Below are 26,006 nucleotides of genomic sequence, written 5' to 3' on the forward strand. Positions count from 1 at the left end.
ACAAAAAAAAAAAAAAAAAAAATGTAGTGGTGTTTAGCAAGCTTGTCTGTTGAAGGACAAACGCCTTGCTCACCAAACAAGGATGCACACTTGGGAGATTTGTAGGTGGTCAAGTCAGATCTAGAGACAGCAACTTTCAGTAATGAAATCACACCCCAAGAAGGGAGGGGTTGGGCCAGCCATTTAGCTCAGTGGTGCCACCATCTACCTTGAAAGCAAAAGGTCCCAAGTTCAACCCCCGGTACCAAAACAATAAAAATAAAAAAATAAATGAAGGTGGGGGGGGACAGAGGCAGAGATGGCAAGAGCAATGAGTTGAGGGCTGGTTTTTCTTTTGATTTCCCGGATTTGGGGGAATTGGTCAGGGCTGATCATCAATAGTCCTTTCCCCAAACTGTGAGTCTCCATCTTTGTGTCAGGAGAGGTGGTTTTAGAACTCATGTGGATTTGGTCAGAGATAGCATGGTAGGTAAAGCCCATCTAGTGAATTAAAACCACAGTATAAATGCATACGAATAAAGCCTAATCGGGCTGTCAGGGTGACCACCGTTTAAATCGGAGCCTGTGACTCTTGAACTGTGTAGAAATGAAAGGTGTACGACTGACCGGAACAGGGAGTGCACACAGTGGGTTTGATGCGCTCATCCCAGGGAGTCTGCAGACCAGAAACTCAGGAAACCTAGACCGCGCCCTTTCTTAGAATTTTCTTCCGTGTTCCTGCTGCCATTTCCCAACGTCCACCTCCTGTCTAACCACCTCCTCTATCAATGCCACTGCGCTACGTCCCCAAACACATGAAGGCATTGTTGTGCACCAATAAACCTTTAATCACAAAAACATAAAACAGGATTTGCATGCGAATCTGTATTTTCCCAAATTTTATTCCTTAAAACTTTTATTCTAGAATGATTTGCCTAATCCCTGGCCCTGCCTGAAGACATCTTAAAGGGCAGAGTAATTAGTATAGCTTGGCTCTGTCATGCCCCAGAATGGTCCAAGTACGGAAGGTTTGGTCCCCAGCCCAGTGCTATTGGAAGGTGGTGGAATCTTTGAGAGGTGGGAGCTCCTTGGGGCCTACAGGGCACTTGGGGGCTGCCCAACATGGGATTTGGGGACCCTGGTTTTTCGTGTCTTTCTCTGTCACTTCCTGTCTGTGATGTGAGTCGTAATGCACTGCTGTTCTCCCCGGCTGTGATGAACCACACAAGCCCAGAGCAATGGGGACAGCGGGTGATGGATTAGAACCCCAAAATCGTGAGGCAGCATAAATCTTTTCTAAGTTTTTATTACTTGAAGCAGTGACTCAAGCCTTGGAAAACACAGCAATGTTTCCTTCCTATTTTATTCTCTATAAGAATATTTCTAAAAGAACAGATAGAAAATAAACCCTGGGGGCTATAGTTAGGAACAATGAATTGTGTAGGTAGAAATACACAATCGCTAGAAGGGAGGTTTTTGAATGCTTTTTCCAGAATGAAATGATAAATGTATAAGGTGTAGATGTGCTGATCACCCTGACTTGATCATTAAATAATGCAAAGTACATCAAAATGAAACAATATACCTCATAAAGATGTGTAATTCTCAAAGGTTAACTAAATATTAAAAAAATAAATATAGAACTTGGTTACAGAGAGAGGGTGGGGAAAGAAATGCAGAAGGAAATACAAAGCAAGGAAAGGAAAAAGGAGAAAGATATTCCTGGGAAAAACTTGTTCTCTAGAGTTTATCATTTTTTTCTACCAGACCTATCAATAACATCAAATCAGAAAACATGTCAGACACTGTCAAATTTGTTCTCCTGGGATTGTCAGATGATCCAGACCTGCAGCCCATCCTCTTAGGACTGTTCCTGTCCATGTACCTGGTCACAGTGCTCGGGAACCTGCTCATCATCCTGGCCATCAGCTCTGACTCCCACCTCCACACCCCCATGTACTTCTTCCTCTCCAACCTGTCCTTGGCTGACATCTGTTTCATCTCCACCACGGTCCCGAGGATGATTGTGGGCCTCTCAACTCACAGCAGGGTCATCTCCTATGTGGGCTGCCTGACACAGATGTGTGTTTTCATCAGTTTTGTTTGTATGGATGACTTGCTACTGACCGTGATGGCCTATGACCGCTATGTGGCCATCTGCTACCCTTTGAGGTACAGTGTCATCATGAACCCCAATCTTTGCTGGCTGCTGGTTCTGCTTTCCTTCCTCATCAGTGTCCTAGATGCCTTGCTCCACACCTCCATGGCACTGCGGCTGTCATTCTGCGCAAGCCTGGAGATTCCCCACTTTTTCTGTGAACTGGATCATCTTCTCAAGCTTGCCTGTTCTGATGTCCTCATCAATGACATCCTGGTGTACTTGCTGACAGGTGTGTTGGGTGCTGTTCCTCTCTCAGGGATAATCTTCTCTTACACTCAGATTGTCTCCTCCGTCCTGAAAATTCCATCAGCAGGTGGAAAGTACAAAGCCTTCTCCGTTTGTGGGTCTCATCTAGTCGTCACTTCCCTGTTCTATGGTACAGGTTTGGGGGTGTACGTCAGTTCTACAGCTGCTCAGTCCTCCAGGGAGAGTGCAGTCGCCTCAGTGCTGTACACGGTGGTGACCCCCATGATGAGCCCCTTCATCTACAGCCTGAGGAACAAGGATATGCTGAGGGCCCTGGGGAAACTCATCCCTAGAATAACATCTTTCCTTTCATATGTCGGATGCTTTTAGAACTGGAACAAGTCAGAGAAATAGAAAATAAATGATTTCCAAAGACTCACCAACGCCTTTGAATGTCACCGAGCAGAGACCAAATGATAAAGGATGAGAATTGTGAAATCAGACCACTTGGGTTAGATTCTACCTGTGCTATGCCGTAGCTATGTGTTATGGTGTAGATCTAACGTGTCCCCGGAAAGGCCATGTATTCCGAGGTTGGCCTCTTGGAGGGTGAGGGGATCGTGGAGTGCTGTACTCAGTAGTGGATTACTGAACAGTTTAGGACTGCATGTGCTGGTAGAAAGTTGGGTCTGGTGGAAGAGGCCGTTCCCTGGAGGTCGGACCTGGAAGGGTGCATCACCCCAGTTCCTCCCTTTCCTCCCTGTTTCTTGGCCACCACAATGTGAGCAGACCCTTTGTCAGACCCTGCTACCTCGCCCTTCCTGCCCTGGAACCTGCCGACTATGGACTGAGTCCTCTATAAGCTGTAAGCCAAAATGAGCCTGTCCTTAAAGGTGTGGGTGTGGGATATTCTGCCCAGTGATGGGGAAATGTCTGAGGCCCTGTAAGTTCTTTGACAGTTTTCTTCAACTGGCTGAGTTCGCTTGCTCAGCGGTAAAGGCGGGTTAAGTAGATGTAGCTCACATTTAGTCTTGCACTGGGGAATGACATTTTCGTCAGGATGCACTGGAATATAGGAAGGTGGGTGGGCTCCTCAGTGATAACGGAGCTAAGAACTTTGTCACCTAGTGATGCTGGTAGCCATGGCAATGCACAGTGCCATACTTGTGGAGATGGTGGAATAAACAAATCTACACTGTCTGTGTAAACGTGGGCTGTTATGCACAATATCTGATACTTGGTAGTACACAACTGTGTTCCTGGTTGGTGTGTTTACTGCACATTGTTGCTGTTTCACCATGTGATCTTGTTTATAAGAAGTTTACTGTGCACCACAATGCAGTGTCACCTGGTAACAGCCTCATGTATCTGGTGTTTAGCACACACCTGCTGCGTTATTTTCTCTGTCTATGACTTAATGTTTTGTTTATTATGATCCCAAGAGTCATAAACTGTCTGTCTGTCTGTCTATCTATGTATCTATCTATCTGCTACAAAGTATCACTATGTAGTTCCACTTATCCTTGAATTCAATATGTTGCCCAGACTGGCCTACAAAGTGCAGCGATCCTCCTGCCTCAGCCTTTGGAGCGCGGGGATTCCAGGGATGTGCCACCACATGTGGCTGTACACGACATACATTTAACTGTAACACTGTAAATTTATTTTTACCTAAAATTTCTTTTATCACTTTTGTCTTTCACAGTTAAGGCTTTGATAGTTCTCAGTGTTATTTGAATTTGCTGTGATCCACTTCGCATTATTTTTCCACTTGGATAAACAGTAATTTCCTTACTGAATGGTGTTATCCTTTCTGGGAAAGGCCAAATGTATTCAATGCTTCCTTCTTAAACCACATTTTGTAGGTGAGGATAGAATTGATACTAATTTCCTCTGCAATGCAGTAACATTGTTTTAACTGCTGTATTTTATAATATGGTAATCTCAATATTTCATAATGCAAGAAATCCAAGTTTTAATTTTCTGTCAAGTCAAATATTCTTTGGCATTTTTTCATATATATTCCAACCAACAATGGAGAAGCGTTCCTTTCTCCCCACAACCCCACCAGCACTTGTTATTGGTTGATTTCTTTTTTTGTTTGTTCTTTGTTTTTTATTTTTGGGGTTTTTTTTTATTATTGTTGTTGTTTTGTTTTTGAGATAGGGTCTCACTATGTAGTCAAAACTGCCCTGGAACTCACTGGTTGGAACTCTCCTAGGTTGGTCTCCAACTCACAGTGATCCTCCTGCCTCAGCCTTCTGAGTGCTGGGATTACAGGCGTGCGCCACCATGCCCAGCTTGATTTCTTCATAGTAGCCATTCTTATTGGGGTGAGATGGTGTGTTGTTTTCATCTGCATCTCTCGAAGGACCAGTGATGTTGAACATTTTTCATATATTTATTTGCTGCTTTCACTTCTTTTTTTGAGAAATGTCTATTCATTTCCAATGCCCGTTTTTGAAATGGGTCTTTATATTTGTGGGACCTGATTTTTTTGAGTTCTTTATATATATTATAGATAGTAGACCTTGTCTGAGGAGTAGCTGGTAAAATTTCTTCCCACATTGTGGGTTGTCTCTTAGTTCTGCTTGTGATTACTCTGGCAGTGCAGAAACTTTTTAAAAATAGGATATCCCAGTTGTTGATTCTTTATGCTAGTTCCCATGCTAATGACGATTTTTTCTTAAAGTCTTTTCCTATGCCGTTATCTTCAAGAGTTCTACCTAATTTATCTTCCAGCAAGTTTAGTGTTTGTTTTTGTATTTATGTCTTTAATGCAGTTGGATTTTACTTTAGTGCGTGGTGAAAGGTACGGGTCTAGTTTTAATCTTTGGCAGGTTGAAATCCAGTATTTCCAACACCATTTATTAAAGAGGCTATCTTTTCTCAAGTGAGGGTGTTTGGCTCCTTTGTCAAGGATGAGGTAGCTGAATATGTCAGGAATTGCATTTTTTTTCTTATTGAGTTTATTAGTACTTTAAGTATACAGTACCATTACATTTGTGTCTTCTAAGCTTTTTAATAAGATGAAGTTCCAATTGTTGATTCATTGTAGTATTTCCCGTACAGTCTGGGTTTTATTCGTGAGATCTGCCTACCTGTATCTTCAAGAGTTCTACCTAATCTCCCTTCCAGTAGGTTTAGTTTATTCACCAGAACAGAGACCATGTGACATCTGGCTCTTCTTCAAGTCAAAATGACCATGAAAAGTCAATGTTTTGAATCAATTCAGGACATTAAGGCAGGTGCAACGGAGCCACTAAAGACACTCACAAGGACTTCCAGATCAGCGTCTGAAAGTGGCAAGGAGGATAGGATAGATGTGTTCAAAGTAAGAGTGAGTGTTTTGAGAGGGATTAACGGCAGTGTATCTCTCACCATAATAATATTTCAATTTGATTCATCTTTATTAGTATATGTTTGAGATACATTACATTTTAATTTAAAATGTCGCCATATTTTCCCATCTGACCTTATGTACAGTACCTTTATTAAGTTAAGGCTGTTCACTTCACTCTTTCAAGCTTAATATTTCAGTAAAAGTGAACCAAAAACACCAACTCTAGGCAATATTCTAAGTGATAAATATGGAAACAGATGAAAATCTCCTTGCTTGGGGTGCATTGTTATGGGCCGAATGTTTACGATCTCCTCAAACTCACATTTAGAAGCACTGGTAGATGTGTGATGGTATTGGAAGGTAGTGCTTGTTAAAGTAATGAGATTTCTCTGGCGTGAACAGTAAAAATGTGACCAAAATGTGTGATAGATCATCTGAAAGAGGAAAAAAAGTTCCAGGGGAAATAAAAGTTCAAGGGGAAAGCATAGTGTGGCAGGTATAGGGGCAAGGCAAGGGAAAGAAAAAAATATGAAAAAAGAAGGAAAAAATGGAAACAAAGTTGTTATAGGGAGGAGTGAAGGAGTGGGAGGAAGGGAAAGGGAATGAGAGAGAAAAAAAAACCAAGAACCAAGATATACCATGTACATGTACAAATTCCCAATGATGAGTATGATGGTAATGTATCAGTACCTTTACTGGAAAAAAGTAAAAATAAAGTAATGAGGTTTCTACGGGGTGATGGGTGAGGAGACTAGGATGGGATTGGTGCCCCTGGGAAGGAAAGGAGTCCGTACCAGGGCTTCCTCTCTCTGCCAAGGGAAGACGCAAGAGACAGATGGCCATGTGTAACCAGTGTGGGGCATTAACATCTGCATCTTCTGCCATCTTGTTCTTGGACTGTCCACCCATGACCATGAGAAATAAACCATCTATAATTTAGTGTTTTAGAATGTTGTTTTTTGTTACTGCACCCTGGCTGACTGAAAAATTCATTCATCCCTGAGTAGAAAACAGTCCATCAACCAGAAAGATAAATGTGGAGGAAATCACGATGCGCTTACTCCGGTAGCAACGGGGGAGAACTATTAACTAAACCACTATTTACTTATTTATTCATTAATCTCACAAAAACTGAAAGCACAGGATAGCCATGCCCTGTTATAGATCCTGACCAGGCAACAGTGCACAAACTAGTGTAAACCCACACAATCAGTGTTCATTCATCCATAAAGAGAAATAGGTGAGCCAGAAGGAAACTAAGTATGGTGGATTCTGTGACGGGCAACTTAACTCTGCTGTCGTGAAAGAGTTTTCACCTCAGCTGTAGGGCGCATGGCTGGCAGACAGCCCTTTTCCAGGACTGCCCCAGGAGTCAAGAGACAGTCTATTCAAGGTCGTTCCTTCTCCCAAGGTCGCAACTACAGACCGATCAGTGCAGGGATCAAGGACCTGGCCCACGTGCCACGTCTTGGAAGAAGGGTAACTGTGCATGCACAGTTCCTCATCAGATCAACCACAGCGACACTGGGAGAGTGTCGCACAGTTCAGTCTGTGCCTTTTCTAATCCTAGTTCCATTCCACCGCTTTTTACATGCAGCGATCCCAGGGCCACTGAAATAAACCTGTGCGTGACAATTTCCGCTTTCAGGGCCTCTTCCCTGCTGTCAGAAGGGCCTAGACTGTTAGTTGCAGATGAACACTGTGGAGAGCATACGCACCACAGAGAAGGGTGGACCAGTTGTTAAAGTGTTGCCACTGTGCAGAGAACAGGAAGGAGAAGCTGCAGGAAGAACTGACATTGGAGCAGAACCCTGGTGTGTTTTCAGCAAAGAGTGGTATGATTCTGCAGAGAAAGAACCGCTTTTGCACTCCTGCCACAAAATCCAATGTGGCCAGATGTATTATTCCTTTGTATTCCTTGCTGGATTTTATTTATGAAGCTCTTTTACTAATTTTTCAGGAACCACAGTAATTTGGGATATACCTTTCTAGTGCTACTCCTGTGTGATTTATGAAATGAGTCAGAGAAAGTCTTCGTCTATACCTTCTGAAAAAGTCCCTTTAATCTTTTCATTCACTCTGTATGAGTGACTGGTATATAAAACTTGTTTAGTTCTCTTAGTTTAGTGGATGGTTATTACTTTACAATATCATATTCTCAAAATGACTTTCTCTCTCTCTCTCTCTCCTTCCTTCCTTCTTTGAAGAAGACATCTTTTCCATTGTATATTCACAGAGTGAAGACCAAACCTTCCACCTGCAAATAGAACTCACTTGCTCTTGCCTAGTGAAGGCCATAGCTCTGAAATTTCATCAATTTTTTTTTCTACCAAATGATCTCATCTCTCCTCTCCACATGTTGCAAAACTCTTCCAAGGAGATCTCTGTCCTAGCTCTCTCCAATTCTCTTATATTTTTTTCTGAGTTTCATCTGATCTGGTTTTGCCCTTATTTCTCATCTGGCATGTTCACAGTTGGCTCCACCCTCGCCAGCGAGGTCTTTGCTCCTGAGTTCTGTTTCCCGACTTCTGCTGCTTGACAGTGTGAGGATGTCACAAGTCCGTCCACCAAACCAACCAACCAACAAGCTTGGTTAAATTCTTCTTTGGAGGCTTTTCAGAGTCTCCCAAGTGGGCTGGGGGTTTAGCTCAGGGGTTCCGCTGCCTGTTTCAGAAGCACAAGGACCTAAAAGAGAGAGAGAGAGAGAGTGAGTTCTGTTTCCCGACTTCTGCTGCTTGACAGTGTGAGGATGTCACAAGTCCGTCCACCAAACCAACCAACCAACAAGCTTGGAAAAATTCTTCTTTGGAGGCTTTTCAGAGTCTCCCAAGTGGGCTGGGGGTTTAGCTCAGGGGTTCCGCTGCCTGTTTCAGAAGCACAAGGACCTAAAAGAGAGAGAGAGAGAGAGAGAGAGAGAGAGAGAGAGAGAGAGAGACTCTCAAGTGTTCTAGCTCCACAGTCTAGGTCAAGGGAGCCTTCAACTTTTGGGTTCACAAAGGACAAAGGTCTACCTGTGCCCTTGATGAGTAATCTCTAGGACATTCAGTCATTCAGTCCTCATCCAACTGGGAAGTGGAAGTATTTTCAGGCTCAGGGCATTGAATACACAGTGTCTGTTGGCTCCTGTCTACTCCCTATATTATGTTTTGTTTTCTTTTTTTGGCACCTGGGAAACTTTATCTTACTTTCCGTATTATCATTCTCTTCCTGGCACATAAAATTTGACCTTGATCTATGAGGTGGTGGATGTCTTTTTGTATTTTATCCGTTATTTATTCTGTTGGAAAGTGAGTGAATTGAACATGGTGAACAAAATTCCTTAAATCAAGAATCATATATCTTGTCAATTACAAATTCATACGTAGTTAACATATTATAAATATTGATAGGCATATGAAAATATGGAAATTCTTAAATATAAAAGTCTTTAAAATGTATATTAAGACCTCGGCACAGTGGTGCATTCACAAGGCTGATACAGGAAGACCAAGAGTCCAAGGCCAGCCTGGAAAACTTAGTGAGACTCTTCGTCAAAAAAATATGGAGTGCCGTTTCCACTATTCAGTGATGTGCTGAGTGTGTGGACACATCTGCATACCATGGGCTTTTGATGACCTTGTAAATAAATTAGAATCTCAATGGAAAATGAAGAAGAACCATGATTTTAAGTCACAGTTCCCTAAAGTGGGACTATTGTATATTGAAAGCATTATAATGTAATTGGAAGACATATTTATACTACTCTAAATCGGGAGTGACAGGGCTTTGTGTCATCTTTGTACTCAACAGTTATCAAAGAAAAAAGAATCATCTCCTGCAAAATACAGAGAAAGAAAATTACAGTTCAGCAAAAATTCCATGACTCTTAGGAAGAGCAACTATGAGTGTTTTCATTTTTACACTATCTTTGCTAATATTTAAATTTTTATTATTTGTATTTACCTATGTAGGACCTATGTGCACACCTGAAAATGATAGCATGATATATATGGAGATGCATTTGCTTACAGATAAAATTAAAGATTTGAATTTATTACAAAGATGGCATGTGTAGGGCCAGGGATTTAGCTCAGTGGTTCTGCCACCTGCCTTGCAGCCACAAGGACCTGAGTTCCATCCCCGGTACCAAAAAAAAAGATGGCATGTATAAAGTATACAAGGCCCTAGCACCAGAGAGGAGCAGAAACGATGGTGAGACCTGGATGTCGTACACTAGGCCTCAGGAGTCATAAAGTCTGAATTGCTCTATTCTGTATTCTTGGTCTTTAAGAATATGCACTCAGGGATGAGAAGGAGGAAAATAAGCCATCTAATAAGGAGCTCTGGATATTGCTCCCCAGAGATACAGAGATGGTAGGAGTTGGCGCGGGACTCACTCAATCGCCCTGCCCAGTCAGGAAGCAACACCTGAGCCCCCTCCCAGAGATGATCCTTCTAGACTAGCAGGCTACTGACTCAGTCCTTTTCCGTCCATCCTGAGAAGGGGCCACTGTCTTCAACATCCCGGCGAGATGCCGAGCATTATGTCTATGAAGTCAGCCAGGTAACTGAGAAACCTTTAGTTCATGTGTTAGGAAAAAAGTATCTCACTAGCATTGTATCCTGGAAAACCAGTAAGGAGAGCACATGCAGGAGATGATGAGAACCAAGGGTTCATGCTTCTCCTGTCAACCCCCTGTCATCCTCCTGACACATTCTTATGTACATGCGTAGTTCCCACGGATACACACCAGGCTCTCCTGAGCAGAAATCTGCCCTTCTACCAACATGTTGGCCATTTCAGAACGTTCCGATATTTACTTAAATTCTTGTGGTGGTTTGGGGGAGGGATCTGGGTGGCTTCCAAATAGAAGCCTTTATTTCTTTAGTTCTGGAAGTTGGAAATTCAAAGGTAAAACTATTAGCAGGAGTGAATTCTTCTGAGGTATTTTCCACGGTTGCTGATAGCTGTCTTCTTCCTTATGTTGTAATGTGGGTTTCACCTTTGTGGGTTTCTGTGTCCTCATCTCCTCTTCTTATAAAGACCTCCGTTGTACTGGATTGGGGCTCACTTTAATGACCGCAGTCTAACTCAACTTTTCCAAGAAACATCTCCAAACACATAAGTGGTGAGGAGCAGCTGGTTAAGGACTCAAATATGAATTTGGGGTGAACAAAGCTGAGTCCGTAATCATCAGTCCCTCTCTTATTCTTCCTGCTGTATTTCATATATCATTGTCTAGAACTATTGTCCACTCTCTGTAGCGGGCTATGAGGACTCTGAAGAAAGAGGTAGAGATTCAGAAAGTCTTACCCAGCACCTTCCAAGTCTACATGTTTTGATTTTGAAAACTATGAACACCCATCTTCTCTTTGCACAACTAAGAAATGTTGGAATTTGACAAGTCTGTTTCAAGTCTTTTAAAATTAAGTAGTAAAATAAGACATGCATAGAATGAATCTACAACCTCTGTATTTCCTTCCGTCCACTCCTTTCCTTTCTGAGAGTGCACCACTTGGATGTAATGGTGTCCTCCATGTACAGCTCTATGTTGCACGTTGAGTCATAAAAGACAGTAACTACAATACCCAATTTAGGGAAGGCAGAAATGAATTACGCTGTTACAATATAATCCAATACTCTGGCAGTTGAGATTTGTGAAGCCAACTAATAAAAATAGGTTACCCCAGAATGTCAGTTACAAATGGCATATGCAGTTGAGTCCTGTTATATTAAACTGTATCCATTTATGTACTTATTAATTAATTATTTTGTGGTACTAAAGGTTGAACTACACCTCAGCCTATTTTTTAATTTTCTTTGCTTATGGGCAATTTCTCACTAAGTCACTAAGTTGCCCAGATTGGGCTCAAAATGAGTGATCTCCTTGTCTCAACTTCTCAAAATGCTGGGCCTACAGGTATGCACCACCACACCCGGCTTATATTAAATGCTTAAAATGCAGCTTTATGGTTTGTAAAAGGGCGATCCTGTATAACAAAAATTTTGGTAGAACAATGCGTATCATGGAAATGTGGTGATTTCCACAGGGAAGGAAAAATCTCAAGTTTGTGCAAGTAAATGAGGTGAGGGGCTTCACATATGCCTCTATTATTTCTTACAATAAAAACAGCTATAGCAAAGATGACAAAAGATGAGACATTTAAAAATGGGGATCATTGAGCATTCAAGCCCTTCATTAATTTCGATGCTTTCTTTTATGCATTGTGAAAACATACCTACCAGATCTGGTTTGAACATATCAAAATTTTTCTCATGGTGTACATTTCTTTCATATAAAATATATTCCTTGTTGGATACGGCGGCACACCTGGAACACCACCACTCTGCGAAGCTGTAGCCAAAGGATCACAACTTCCAGCCCAACCTGGGCACATTAATGAAGCTCTGTCTCAAAATACAAAATAAAAATGGGCTGGAGGTACAGATGAGTGCAAAGGCCCTGGGTGCAATCCTCAGTACTGACAGAAGATCTAGGGTAGGTATGTATCAATGTGTGGTTCAGTTGTATAATTTATTTAATTCATGTTCCTTGTTACATGTGTCCTCCTATGTCCATGTCGAGTGAACATTGGTACCACTGAGGTCTCTTTCTTTCCTTCTTTTCCTAAACAGATTCTCAGAGGCAGTTCTAAAAAACCTTTACTGAAGTTTGCATTCATCAAGCTTGACGTGTTCCTGCTTTCATTGCTCTTATACTCAAGAGAAAGTAAGTCCGTCACGCGTGTTAAAAATACAGGAAATTTGGTGCAGATATGAAGCTTCCAATGTGTCTGTATGACAACTTTTAGAACAAGAAAGAAGGTGAGAAAGAGTACACGTTAGAATTTCCAAACTTCAAAAGTTTATACTGGGATTTTTTTATACAGCGTCTCTATTTTACGTATCACTTTGTTCACATGACTAACGTGGCATTTATCTGCACCACTTCGGTATATAGAAGTTAAAAAACAGTTCAGTGACCACTGTGGAAAGAGGAACACATGCATGTATAAATTAATTTAACATAAATATTGCAATGCTAAGCGTTTAAACATTTTAGTACCTGGGCTTTAACTAAAGCAATACAAAATTATATAAATCTCCAGCGACAATTCTACTATTGATTGATAACACATTTTCAAATTTAGAGTATATAAACTACACAAACTGCAAGAAGAAGTACTGCAAATCTGTATAGAACATTCAGTAATATTCATAAGGGAGAAATTAATAACACGGAGTAACTGATTTCGAATTTAACTGAAATATATGGTACAATTTATAAATGTTATTAACTTTATTAATGAGTGAAACCGTATTCTAAAACAAAGTTAGAAAAAAATAAAACCAAACCACCAGTGTCTTTTATTTTTTCCTGACCTGCTTGTCCCAAACCATCACTTCTTTCTCATGGGTGAAAAGTACTGTATGTTATACTAATGGAAGAAAACACACACACACACACACACACACACACACATATACACACACACGATAGGGGAGATCTGTACGAGAATCCCACTTGCTCAGCAGTGAGCTAGTAGCTTTTGGTCTACTTATTTCATGAGAGTAAATCATCTCCAGGAAGTCCCCTTGAATTTTGGGCAGGGGGTGGGTATTAGGGCAAAATTTAAAACTGTATAGATTTAGGATATGCGACATGATAGAGAAGTATACATTGTGACCTGATTATCACATCAGTGCTAAAAAACACCTCTATCAAGCAGTTCCCATTAAACAAATGACACAGTGTTCCTATCTGACTAAATGTTTCCAATTCATACGTACAGTACTGGGTCCTAGATTAAATTCAGAGTGTGGCAGTTTGCTATGACACCAAATGATCATCATGGTCATAACTGTTTCTTTCTTCCCTGAGAAAGGGAGACGAATGGTCTCCAGGACACTCTTTTTAGTAACCCTGATGGTCCAAGATTATTTTTTTATATATCTTGTGAGTCCCTCATCTTCTGAAGAACAAAAATTTGTCTTCATTTCCATCTCTTTTCACGGCAGTGGGTGTATTGCATTCTTTGTCTTCTGTAGCTATCCGGTATTTGTTTATTTTATTTAATGATATGCTGCCAAACTTAGTAATGGCAGAAGTTCCATTAGGATAACAGAGAGTTTCAACATTGTTACCTCGTTTAACTGCTAGACCAGTTTATTTCTATCTTCAAGGGAGTCTTACGCACTTCAGGCTTATAGGCAACATTTTCTAATCTCTCATCCAACCAGGTGGGTGTCTTGCACTTGCCGCAATCAACTCATTGGGTAGGAAAAAAGCAGACGTAAATATCAAGAGAAATTTTGACACTATGTTCAAGAAGAACCTATTAAGGCTTTAAAAGGAAACTGTGAGATATCCAGAAACATGTAACAAGGCTAAGTGTGTACTTCTCCAGAGGCATTGGCCGAGAGGAGTCAAAAGATCAGTCTAAGTACTGAGAAAATCTGTGCTCTGACTTAGTCTTTGCCAAACACTATGGACTTTGGGGCCATGATATGGTCCTTGTGTGTCCATGGGACTGATGGCATCCAAAACTCCACAAGGGCTTTAGGGGATTCTTGGGCATGCCATAGTTGGGAACCATTTCTCTGGAAGACATACTTGATGAGTTCATTCTTACCCTTCTTTGCATCTGAACACACGGAAAAATTCTGAAGGAACATCTATGTGTAATTTTGTTGTTGTTGCAATCTCTGCACCAGAATGAATAAGAGTTAGTATATTATAAAGGCAATGGAAGTTAGAGGAGGTGTCAAGAAGTGGAATGGAGGAAGAATATAAGAAAATATTTGAATGCTACTGTGGTTCACAAGATAAATTAGAAAAAAAATTTAAAGCACTCATTCTCAAATGTTAGAGACACCAAATTCCTCTGGAATATTTATTAAAACACACATTCCTGGTCCTCATTTCAAATCTTAGCAAAAATAGTGCTCGCTTCGGCAGCACATACACTAAAAATTGGAACCATATAGAGAAGATTAGCACCGCCCCTGTGCAAGGATGACATGCAAATTCGTGAAGCGTTCCATATTTTAAAGTAGATTCATTCATAGGTAAATGGGTACATTTTGAGGATATACTCCTGAGTAAAATAAGTCACACACATGTAAATACCGAATAGTTTCTCTGGTGTGAAAAGCTAAAATAGTACTCAGGATCCTAACGGGCTAATTAGCAATGTGAAACAGGAAGAAAGGACTAAAGGTGTAGGGACAGTGAGAAGGGTAGGGGAAGGGGAATAAGGGAAAGGGAAAAAATATTAGAAAACGTAAAAATGGAATTAAAGTGTTTGTAGGTGGGGAGGGGAGGAGGGGTAAAGGGAGGGTGGGGACGAGGGGAAAAAATGAGAAGCAAGACCTGTCATGTAAAAGATCCCAGTGATGAATGTAACTGGACTGTATACATAGAATGTACCAATAAATTCAATTTAAATTAAAAAAAGATAAAAACTTATCAAAAATAATTCAAAGTGGTATCAGGATTTTTTATGTCTAACATCATCCCAGTGCTGATCTTGCTGCTTGCATACAAATCATACATTTTTGTCTGCCCATATTTCCTGTTAAATTCATCAGCAGTATGAAACCTATAAACCAAACAACTGCTTCAGGATTCCTTCTGCTGGGACTGACAGATGGCCCAGGGCTGCAGCCCCTCGTCTTCAGCCTGTTCCTGGTTATCTACCTGGTCACCATCCTGGGAAACCTGCTCATCATCCTGGCCGTCAGCTCTGACTCCCACCTCCACACCCCCATGTACTTCTTCCTCTCCAACTTGTCTTTTGCTGACATCTGTATAAGCAACACCACCATCCCAAAGATGCTGGTGAACATGCAAATACAGGACCGTAACATCTCTTACACAGGCTGCTTCTCCCAGAGCTGCTTTGTCTTGATTTTTGGTGGATTAGAAAACTGTCTCCTCGCAGTGATGGCCTATGACCGCTATGTGGCCATCTGTCACCCTCTGAGGTACACGGTCATCATGAAGCCCCGACTCTGCATTCTGCAGGTTCTACTCTCCCTGCTCGTTACTACTGTGAATGCCCTGCTCCACACTCTGATGGCACTGCGGCTGTCCTTCTGCACAGAGCTGCAAATCCCTCACTTCTTCTGTGAACTTACTCAGGTCATCAAGCTCACCTGTTCTGATACCTTCATCAATACCCTTCTGATATATTCGGTGACTAGCCTATTTGCTGGTATTCCTCTCTCTGGGATTATTTTCTCTTATACTCAAATCATCTCCTCTGTTTTGAGGATTCCGTCAGTGGGGGGAAGGTATAAAGCCTTTTCCACTTGTGGGTCTCATCTTTCAGTTGTGACCTTGTTCTATGCGACAGCTTTTGGAGTCTACATGAGTTCCGCAGTTACTGACTCCTCCATTAAGAATGTAGTGGCTTCAGTGATGTACATTGTGATCCCTCAAATGCTAAACCCTTTTATCTACAGTTTGAAAAGCAGGGAAATACAGGGAGCTTTGAGACATCTGTTTAGTAGGATACTTTTTCTCAGATTGTGTCCTTGACTTTGAGTTAAGAGTTTATAAAATAAGTTAAAAAGTGACACAAGTTATAATGAGCTAGAATGCCTGAGATTTCCATCACTAAAGTCTTCCAAAAATGACTGCATTATATGCTGGCTAAATATATTTCATATTGAGTTTAAGACCTGACTTTTGTTTTATCCATCTCTGTAATATTTCAAAAATGATATCTGTTTCTAAATTCCATTTCATTGCTTTATTTCCATTGAAGCAGCACCCAGCTCAGCTGGGAGCTCTGTTTTAATGATAATTTACGTCTCAGAAGAAGGCATTTTTAGTAGATTGATAGGGTAGGGAAACTTATAAACAAGGTCAAGTTAGTATCTGGAGACTATATTCATCTTATCCCTACAATCAGGACCGTGAAGGTTGCTTTCTACAGGCAGCTTATTGTGAAGTAAGGTACTGACCTTTCACACTCCTTTAAGTAATTATTGGAATGTTCCTTCAAAACTCCATCCTTTATGAGGTCATGCTAGCATCAGTTTCCCAATTTATACAGAGCATCACACTCGCCTCAGACGATCGTTCTGAATGCTGGTGTTGTACCTGGCTGGTCAGAGACAAAAATCTCAGGACCCCTTCCCTGGGTGCCTCAATGTCTCACTTTTCCATGGATTCATCAGATTTCATCTCTGTCGTGAAGTGGATGTGTCCTTCACCATATCTCCTGGTCCTATGCCAGTAGTAGATGATTATCCTTTCTGATGCATGGCTCAATCTTATTTGTGTGGGAAGAGAGGATTCACGAGGAGGGGATTTTCTAGATTATCTAGGTGAACTGTAAATGTGATCATGTTTCACTATACAGCAGGCAAAAGGGTAGAAGACACTGAGACAATAAGGATGGATTTAATTTGAGGAGATAGATATTGGGTTAATTCAGCCGTTATTTGTTACGAGCACTGTGGAGTGCTGGGCAACAAGGGAGGGGGTGTTTTGTCCTCCCGCTGACGACTCCATGTTGCTTTATATCAGAGTCATGTGCTCCCAAATGAGCTGTTTCAAAAACCTACAGCTAAACACTTACTAATGTTTCCTCCTATGGTGAGTGTGATCATTACACCATTTCATACCCATTCTTCTCTCTCTGTAAGGATGATATACTTTGCCATCTTGGGGGACACAAAGAGCATAGGGGCCTTCCTTCTGCTCTCTAACAGAGCCTTCCCATGCCTGTATGTTTTGCTATAATTTTTTTCAGGCTAAAGACACCCAGACAGAGAGTGCTTACTTTCCCTACATTTCCCTCTCCCTAGTACTCACCCACTGCTCCTTGTCTTGTATTAAAGAAATCTCCTTACTCTGATCTTGGTAAGTTATTTTACTATAGCCTGCACATCCAGACACCATCACCCATGGCAAATACTTCAGCATTTTGTTATCAAACTGGCATTTTTGTTGGAGCCCAGTGCAGCTTAATCTCTCCCGTAGAGAACCCTACAGACTTATGGCATAATTGTGCTTTTCTTTGACCTTGTTAAATTTTAAATTTACTAAATGTCACATCCTTTGTTAGTTTCATCATTTTGCATCATAATTACTCTATTGTATTTATGTGTTACTCATCCATTTTCGATGGTTTAAAATTTTGATATTATATGTATTAAATAAAAACAAGTTTTGGTGTTGATGATACTACATTTTTTTTTATTAGTAAATGTTTGCGGTACCTAATGTTTACAATCCTTCTGCAGAGTTGGGATACATTCATATTACGTTGGTGAAATTTTAGTGATTATTTTTAAGTTTGAACGCTCTTCAAATCTTGTAAAACATAATTTTATGCTTGGGATTCAATGATTGTCTGTGACAGAGTGAATCGTCATGCTTTGGTTTTTCCAAAATGTTTTTCTATGTGGTTTAATCAATTACCCTTGTATTACGTGTTGCTGCTGTTCAACATCATTTCTCAAGCAATTTCACTTATTCTGAGAACCTAGTGCTTGTTCTATAACATTTACTCCACACTGCCTTTATTATGAGGTTGAGAATCATTGTCATTTATTTTACTTCCATGTGATATATGCTTTTATGACATTTCCATTGAGTTGCCTATCTTTTAAACAAGTTTATGATATTCCTTTCGAGTAAATGGAAAAGTCAATTCTGGATTTTCCACTCATTGCTAATTCAGCTTTTCAAAGTGAATCTCTTTCTGCATGCATTTTATAGTATTTATTAGGTGCTCACAATGCTTAGCTTTAACATGTTTTTTCTTGCTGGTCTAAACTCAGTATGTTTTGATAATGAAAGACAACTTTGCCTCTAGAAAAGTTACACAGTCTTGCTTTTGCAAATAAATCTGTAGTCACCTTAAACTTATTCTTTGCTTTTGTTGTGAACCAGGAAGAAAATACAATTTTCTTTCTTCGTATCTTTTGCTAAACAGTCTATTTATTGAGTGCCATGTTCATATAGCAATAGCACCCCTGTTCGCTTCTGAATGAGTATTTTTGGACTAACTTTTCTGAACAGTAGAACCTTGTATCTATCTCTGTATTAATTTCTTGTCTTATTGATTGGACCATATGTGCCATCTAAAACTGTATTCGTTGCAAAAACCAGCCCTAAAATATTTCCCATTATTCTCAGAAAGCTATTGGTACCAGAATTCAAAAAAAAGAGAGTGAAATAGCAATTAAACATTTAGCCCATTTTTATTACAGAGAATTAGTACAAATGCCTTCTTATAATATACAAAAGCAAGTTAAAATTTTACTGATTCTTACATGAATCATCCCCACATGATTGCATTTTCATGTGCATAGACAATACTGCTGTCTAAAATTATTATTATTATATATATGTGCTATTCTGAATTGAAAGGTGAAGATAGGCTTCTGATATTATACAGAAAGCTGTGACTCTAAAGAGGGTTTGAGCTCTCCAAACACAAGCTCTTTGCTCGAGTTTCACAGAAGCAGGTCTCGAAGCAGGAAAACTAGTTTTAGAAATTTTTATTGTAGTACACTCGTAGGAACAAACAACTTGAGAAACAGTTAAGCTAAGTTCATTGATAACATAGCTTCCCCCTGGCCATACAGTTCTAACCATGTGAATCTGAGCATCAAGTTAGTTTTGTTTGTTTGTTTTTGGAGACAAGATCTCACTATGTCGTTGAGACTGACCTGGAACTCACTCTGTAGCCCAGGCTGGTCGCGAACTCGCAGAGATCCTCCTGCCTCAGCCTCCCGAGTGCTGGGATGACAGTCGTGCGCCACCATGCCCGGCATAGCATCAAGTTAGTTTTTACCTGGTGCAAGGGGATCGGGATGTTTATAACCTCTGAAACTATTCCTGAGATGTGTTAGTGATCAAATGCAACCTTTGGAGGGAACAAACATTCATCCTTTTCTGTGTCAATGCCCATAATTAGAATAATTGGGGATATAAATTCTTGGAGATGATTCTCAAATTCATAGCAAAGCCACATTCTATCCTGACACACAAAAAATGTAACTTTAGTATATCTAGCAGTATGGAGAGTAACAGAGGGAGAGCATAGACCAGAACCGAGCAGGGTTTCCACCACTCCTCCTTGGGGTTACCTCATTTTATTTCACTCCCAGGTCACCAGGTAATAGCAGCAGGTTCCAGTGTTGTAACTGGACAGGAGGCAAAAGACGGAAAAGTGAGTGTCATTTTTTTATGTCAATGTTAAGTAACTTCTCCGTGGTTCAAGTAGAATCTCCTTGGTGAACTGAATTAAAGTATTCAACGTAGTCCAATTCTAGTAATTTACGATGAACTCATGTGATAAATGGGCAAAGGTTAACTGCTTTAGAAAGGAGGATTTGCTGAATAGCAGGTTTTCCTGGAGTTTCTTGGTGGATCTTCAAGGCAATCAGGATTTCTTTTAAGACAGATGACCCAGGGTAAAGAAGGAACTCTCTAACTGAAGGTACAAACCTCATTGCTGCAGCCAGTATTTTATCTTTTGTGTCCTACACAAGTGTTTTTCACAGGAATCCCTTAGACATTCCTGTATAGTTTAGTGCACAAATGTGCCTCTTTTTGGCTGTGTTAATATTCAATTTAAATAAATGAATTCCATATCCTCTTGTTATCCTTATCCTGTGCTTCGAGCTTTATCGTGTTATGCTTAAAAGTTTCACTTTTATTCTCTAACTTCATCTTTATGTTTTGTGACATTAAAAACAGGAAGCACTTCTGATAATGGTGAAATTCTGCTTTCTGTTTTTCTCCCATTCTGTAGAAATCAGTTTTAACATTCTCTTCTGTGTCTTCTGAAGGAAATAAAAGATAATTTTATGTTTGGGCCAGAATTACTTGCTACAGCAGATTGACTTTTTACTTTTTATTTGTTCTCAAGAGTTTTCTGAAGAGATTGAACCATTTCACCTTACCATTAGTATACTTGGTGCTCAGTATCATTCCTAAAAATTACCCTGGCAGTGTAATGTGTGTAAAATATTATGTTTAATTTACATTTCTCTTATGATGAGGTTTAGAATCACTTTGAATATTATAGATCATTTTCTCTGGTTAAATAATGATTGTAGGGCTGGGGATTTAGCTCAGTGGTTCTGTCTCCTGCCTTGCAAGCACAAGGACCCGAGTTCAATCCCTGGTACCAAAAATAATAATAATGATAATGATAAAAAATAATGATTGTGATATTTCCACTGTATTTCTTATTTTTCTTTAATTCCTATTCATCCTAATGTAACTGGAATAGCAGCATGTTATACAAACAGACAACACTATATATATGTTCATATATTTAGTAGATGCCTTCAAAAGCTACATTTTAAACTCAAAAAAAAAGAAAAGAAAAGGGTGGGTGGGATTAGATCTTCCTAAGTACTGTCCTTGGCTCTGAGCTTACTGCCTTCTTTCTGTGTCTTCTGCAGTGAGCCCACATTTTAAATTAATTATGTTTTTATTTTATTTACTTGTGGTCTTTTGAGACAGGGTCTCACTATATAGTTGAGACTGACCTGGAGCTCACTATGTAGCCCAGGCTGGTCTCGAACTCACAGCGATCCTCCTGCCTCAGCCTCCCGAGTGCTGGGATGACAGGCGTATGCCATGATGCCAGGTTTAATTATGTTTTCAAAGAACCATCTTCATATGCCTTTACAATCCACACTACTGGGAGTTAAATTTGAACATATAAGAACCAATTTAGTCCCTCACAAGTGTTCACTTTTCATCACTTTTTCTGATTTTTAATCCACCAGTCCACAGAGATCATTACTATACCCTTACCAGTGGATTGTGAGGAATGTGGGAAAGCAGGTAAAGAGGTAGAGAGGATCACCCCGCAGCTTCCCAGTCATAATGTTCCTTTTCCTAAAACTACCAAATATTTAAACAGGAGCCGTGGAGAGAGTGTAACAACAGAAACAGTCACACATGACAACACCTCACATATTTCCAGAACAAAGCGAAGGCCATCGTTGGCTCTATTTGTTTCAGGTCTTTTGAAATGAAGTAATAAAATAACAGGCACACAAATTTTGCCACCTTGAGCTTCCTCTCAACCCTCATGCTCTCTTCCTAAAGTGATTGTGTCTTGAATGTTGTTCTATGTCCCTGGATGATGCCGCTCTGTATATGTAGTAAAAAATAAAAGCAAATAAACATAACACTCATCAGTTTGGCAAACCTAAATTCTGTGGTGATAATATACTTGAATACTCTGGGAGTTAAGACTCACGAAGCAGGCTAAATACATCAACGTTACAGCAAAAACGGATGACAAAAATGTCAGTTATAAATCACACCTTCAGTAGTGCCTCGTTTACAGACAGCTTTAAATGGCGGTACAATGCAGATTTTAATATTTGTAAAAATACTTCCAAGTATAATATAAATTGGGGGATAATAAATTAATATCACATTAGTGTAGTGATTTACCCTGGGAGGAAAAAATTCAAAGTTTGAGCAAGTACACTAATGAGGGGCTTCAAATATGCCTTTATTATTTCTTGCAATAAAGCATTTAAAATGAGTATGGTAAGGAAGGTAAATCGTTCGTATGCATTGAATGTACACTGGGTGGCCAGACTGGATTATTTTTGGTGCTTTTATTACACAGGCATGATCTATACTGATAATATTCATACCTGTGCAGATTCAAAAATACTTGACATTTTCTCACAGGGTAGATTTTTTACTTTGAATTTTTCCTAGTTTAGGAATTCATAACTTTTGGGCCTCCTGATTCTTGTTCAATATTTAAAACATTGTTCTTTAATGTATTTATATTTTCAGGCCTAATGAATATTTGTATCTTTGATGTTATTTTCCTTCCTTTTCTGTATAACCAAGACTCTTAGTGCTAGAATCAGCACAAGAACCATCATGTGTAATTTTCATTCATTAAGCTAATGATATTCTTTCTTTGTATTTTTCTTGACTCATCTGCCTTACTTCATAATTTCTTTCAGAGAGGTGAAAAATGCCATGCACTATTGCTCACATGCACACACACATTCTTACACACACACACACACACACACACACACACACACACACACAAACATACTGCAAAGCTCAATATGTGAGTTCCAATTGCCCAGACTTCTTGGCTGTTTTTTTTCTGTTCCTTTCTTCCCACTGAAACATTCCCTAAAATTTTTCTTTTAAAATTTATTGAGGCCTAACTGCTTGAACAAAAATATCTATGAGATATGTGATCTGGTGGTTAGAGAAATATAAATTATAAAGTGGTTATCCCATTATAGCCAAGTGACACATCCACCGGGCAGTTTTTATTAATCAAGTGAAGATCCCTGGCTTCTCTTCCTGTTGTGTATCTTTACACATCACAAAGTAAGTTTGGGAGCCTGAATTAAGTGCGTCAGTCAAATATGAGACAAAATGATCATATTTTCCTCTCTCACCTTCAGGAGAAGATTATTGTTCTTCAGAGACACAACTGTTAAAAGCCTGATTTTTCTAAGCCTGTATTATCTTGTGACTCTTTATCTTTCGAATAAAAAATAAATACATTGCCATCAGTTTTAATAAACGCCTAAGAAATTTAAACAGATATTAGAAAATGGAGACAATTTCATTCATAAACTGCAAGAATTAATACTGCTAAAAGGAACACATTACTTAGAACAATGTACAGATTCAATGTGATTCTTATTAAAATGCCAACAACATTCTTTAAAGTGCTAGAAAAATACTCCAAAAAGCCATGAGGAATCAGAAAAGAGTTAGAATAGCCAAAGTAACTTTGAGCAAAAACAGCAATGCCTCAAAAAAGCACACACATGCGAGCACACACACAGAGACAAGCAGACACATGCTCATAGCATGGTAATTTAAACTTTTGTTGTTTATTTTTCATGCAAAGCAAGCCACACAGATATTTAAAGTATTTTCACTTAGCATCAAATTTTCACATAGCGTCTGATAGATGATGAGAACATAAGAGATATCCGATGAAAACATTTGATAATTTGTGGTGTTCCCCTGTTAACATATACTTCTAGTTTCAGGTTGTCCCTCAGCAGAATAGAAGCCTGTTAGGAACATATATTGTTGTGAACCAGTTGGCAAACTTACAGACATGGGGAGGAGTTAAAACAGGTCTTCAGGTAAGAAGAACTCTGAAAAACTATATGGCACTATCCATACTTTGAAGATTGTTCTTTTTTTTTTTTTTTTTTTTTTTTTTTTTTTTTTGGTACCAGGTATTGAACTCAGGTCCTTGCGCTTGGAAGGCAGGACACTGAACCTCTGAGATAAATCCCCTGCCCTTGAGGATTGTTCTTTACCCACAGTGAAACTCTTATTTATCTCCCACCTTCGTCCCATTGTCTTGCTGTCACTAACATTCTCCTGAGAATCACCCCCTCATTAGTATAGAAAGAATCATTTGCTCATTGTCTTGCTCTGATGTAAAATGACCAGGAAATCAAGCTCAGAAATTCAACCTGAATTTTCACAAATTACAGTGATGCAGAACAATAAAGTCAGTTTGCAAATGTAAGTTAAAACATCCTGCACCATTATGCCATCAATTTTTTTTTTTTTTGTACCAGGGATTGAATTTAGGACCTTGCTCACAAGGCGGTGGAAGAACCACTGAGCTAAATCCCCAGCCCACCATTATGACATCTGAACTTTGAAGCCTATGGACTCAGTTGTGAAAGTGCCTATTTTGTTGGCTCACTCAGAGCGCCTGTATTTTCTTTCATTCATTCTGGATGCTCGAGTTCAAAGCACATGAGACGACTTCACAAAAGGAGATGGTCTGATGAGTTTCTTCAAGGCTTCTTTTACATCTCTGTTCCTCAGGCTGTAGAGAAATGGATTCATCAGTGGAGTGACCACCGTGTACATCAATGAAGCAATTGCAGAACTGCTAGATGAGGTAGAAAATTCAGAGCTAGCATACACCCCAAAACCTGTCCCATAGAACAAGGCGACAACTGAGAGGTGTGATCCACAGGTAGAAAAGGCTTTATGTTTTGCCCTAGTGGAAGGCATTCTCAGGATGGAAGAGAAAATTGTAACATAAGAGAAAATAATCCCAATGAGAGAAGCAACAGCCAATATGACAGCCACCATATACACCAAGATGTTATTGATGAAGGTGTCAGAACAAGCAAGTTTGATGAGCTGGGCAAGTTCACAGAAGAAGTGTGGGAATGTCAGGTCTGTGCAGAAGGACAGCCGCAGTGCCATCAGAGTGTGGAGCAGGGCGTCCACGATGCTGATGGACAAAGACAACATGATCAGTAGGACACACACATGGGGACTCACAATGACTGTGTACCGAAGGGGATTGCATATGGCCACGTAACGGTCATAGGCCATAACTGTAAGAAGAAAGTTTTCCAGTCCAACAAAAACCAGGACAAAGCAAATCTGGGTGAGGCAGCCTTTGTAACTGATGGTTTTATGCTGTTTGTGGATGTCCACAACCATCTTGGGGACCGTGGTGGAAGAGAAACAGATGTCAGTGAAGGACAGGTTGTAGAGGAAGAAGTACATGGGGGTGTGGAGGTGGGAGTCAGAGCTGACGGCCAGGATGATGAGCAGGTTCCCGAGCACCGTGACCAGGTACATGGACAGGAACAGTCCCAAGAGGATGGGCTGCAGGTCCGGATCCTCTGAGAGACCCAGAAGTTGGAATTCTGCTACCCTTGTGTGGTTTTCTGATTCCATATTTTTGAAGAGGCTGATTGGGAAACAGAGGACATGAAACAAAGACCACAGCCTCCCTTTTGCAGGCATATTGTAAAGTGAAATAAATATTACTAATCTTTTCATCTTCTTATTATTATATCTCATCACATTTTCTGCCACCCATTGTATTCCCCCAATTATACAAATTATACTTGCTAAAACCCTTGTTTTAGCAACTAATAGGAATCAAATATGAAACAACGTATATGGCTTTTCTCTTTAGTAGTTGCCAGACAAGAAAATTAAATGCAAACTGTCCTAAATCTAATTCAACATTAACCACTTTAACCAATGTTTTAACTAAGCAAAACTGCTCCTGTGCTTGCTTAGTCAATGGGAATTTTTTAAGCTGTATGAGAAGCCGCAGGGTCCTCCCTTGTATAATGGGGAAACCACAGAAAAATGTTGTGGGGAGGTTGCAGAGCTGAGAATGAGAGCACAATCTATGTCAGAATAATATTTCATGTATGGGACTGTTAATAGTTCTGCTGTGATCTGTTTCTGTCATGGATACAAATGAACTCCCTGATAAAACTGCTCACAGAAGGGAGTGTTGAGGAGAGAATGTAGAAAGAAGAGGCGCATAGAATACTTTTAAGAAAAGCCTTTTGTTTAGAGA

General features: G+C 39.9%; 3 protein-coding genes and 1 non-coding gene across 4 annotated transcripts; 3 read left to right on the forward strand and 1 right to left on the reverse strand.

Annotated features, from left to right (window-relative positions):
- Positions 1 to 979: 979 nt before the first annotated feature.
- On the forward strand, positions 980 to 2,716 carry LOC104851110 (olfactory receptor 7G3). Its single transcript, XM_010608270.2, has 2 exons — positions 980 to 1,056; positions 1,747 to 2,716. The coding sequence occupies exons 1-2, from the start codon at positions 980 to 982 to the stop codon at positions 2,714 to 2,716; spliced, it is 1,047 nt and encodes a 348-aa protein (XP_010606572.2).
- Positions 2,717 to 14,592: 11,876 nt separating this feature from the next.
- Positions 14,593 to 14,700, forward strand: LOC117284573. The gene has a single exon (XR_004515663.1). It is a non-coding gene; the product is annotated as a U6 spliceosomal RNA (small nuclear RNA).
- Positions 14,701 to 15,244: 544 nt separating this feature from the next.
- LOC104851099 (olfactory receptor 7G2) lies at positions 15,245 to 18,395 on the forward strand. Its single transcript, XM_010608261.2, has 2 exons — positions 15,245 to 16,155; positions 18,386 to 18,395. The coding sequence occupies exons 1-2, from the start codon at positions 15,245 to 15,247 to the stop codon at positions 18,393 to 18,395; spliced, it is 921 nt and encodes a 306-aa protein (XP_010606563.2).
- A 5,997-nt stretch (positions 18,396 to 24,392) lies between these two features.
- Positions 24,393 to 25,428, reverse strand: LOC104851087 (olfactory receptor 7G3). The gene has a single exon (XM_010608251.2). The coding sequence runs from the start codon at positions 25,364 to 25,366 to the stop codon at positions 24,413 to 24,415; it is 954 nt and encodes a 317-aa protein (XP_010606553.2). The 5' UTR covers positions 25,367 to 25,428; the 3' UTR covers positions 24,393 to 24,412.
- Between the last annotated feature and the right edge of the window lie 578 nt (positions 25,429 to 26,006).

Source organism: Fukomys damarensis, unplaced genomic scaffold (assembly GCF_012274545.1).
Source record: "Fukomys damarensis isolate Sample0158 unplaced genomic scaffold, DMR_v1.0_HiC HiC_scaffold_37, whole genome shotgun sequence".
Lineage (NCBI taxonomy): Eukaryota > Metazoa > Chordata > Mammalia > Rodentia > Bathyergidae > Fukomys > Fukomys damarensis.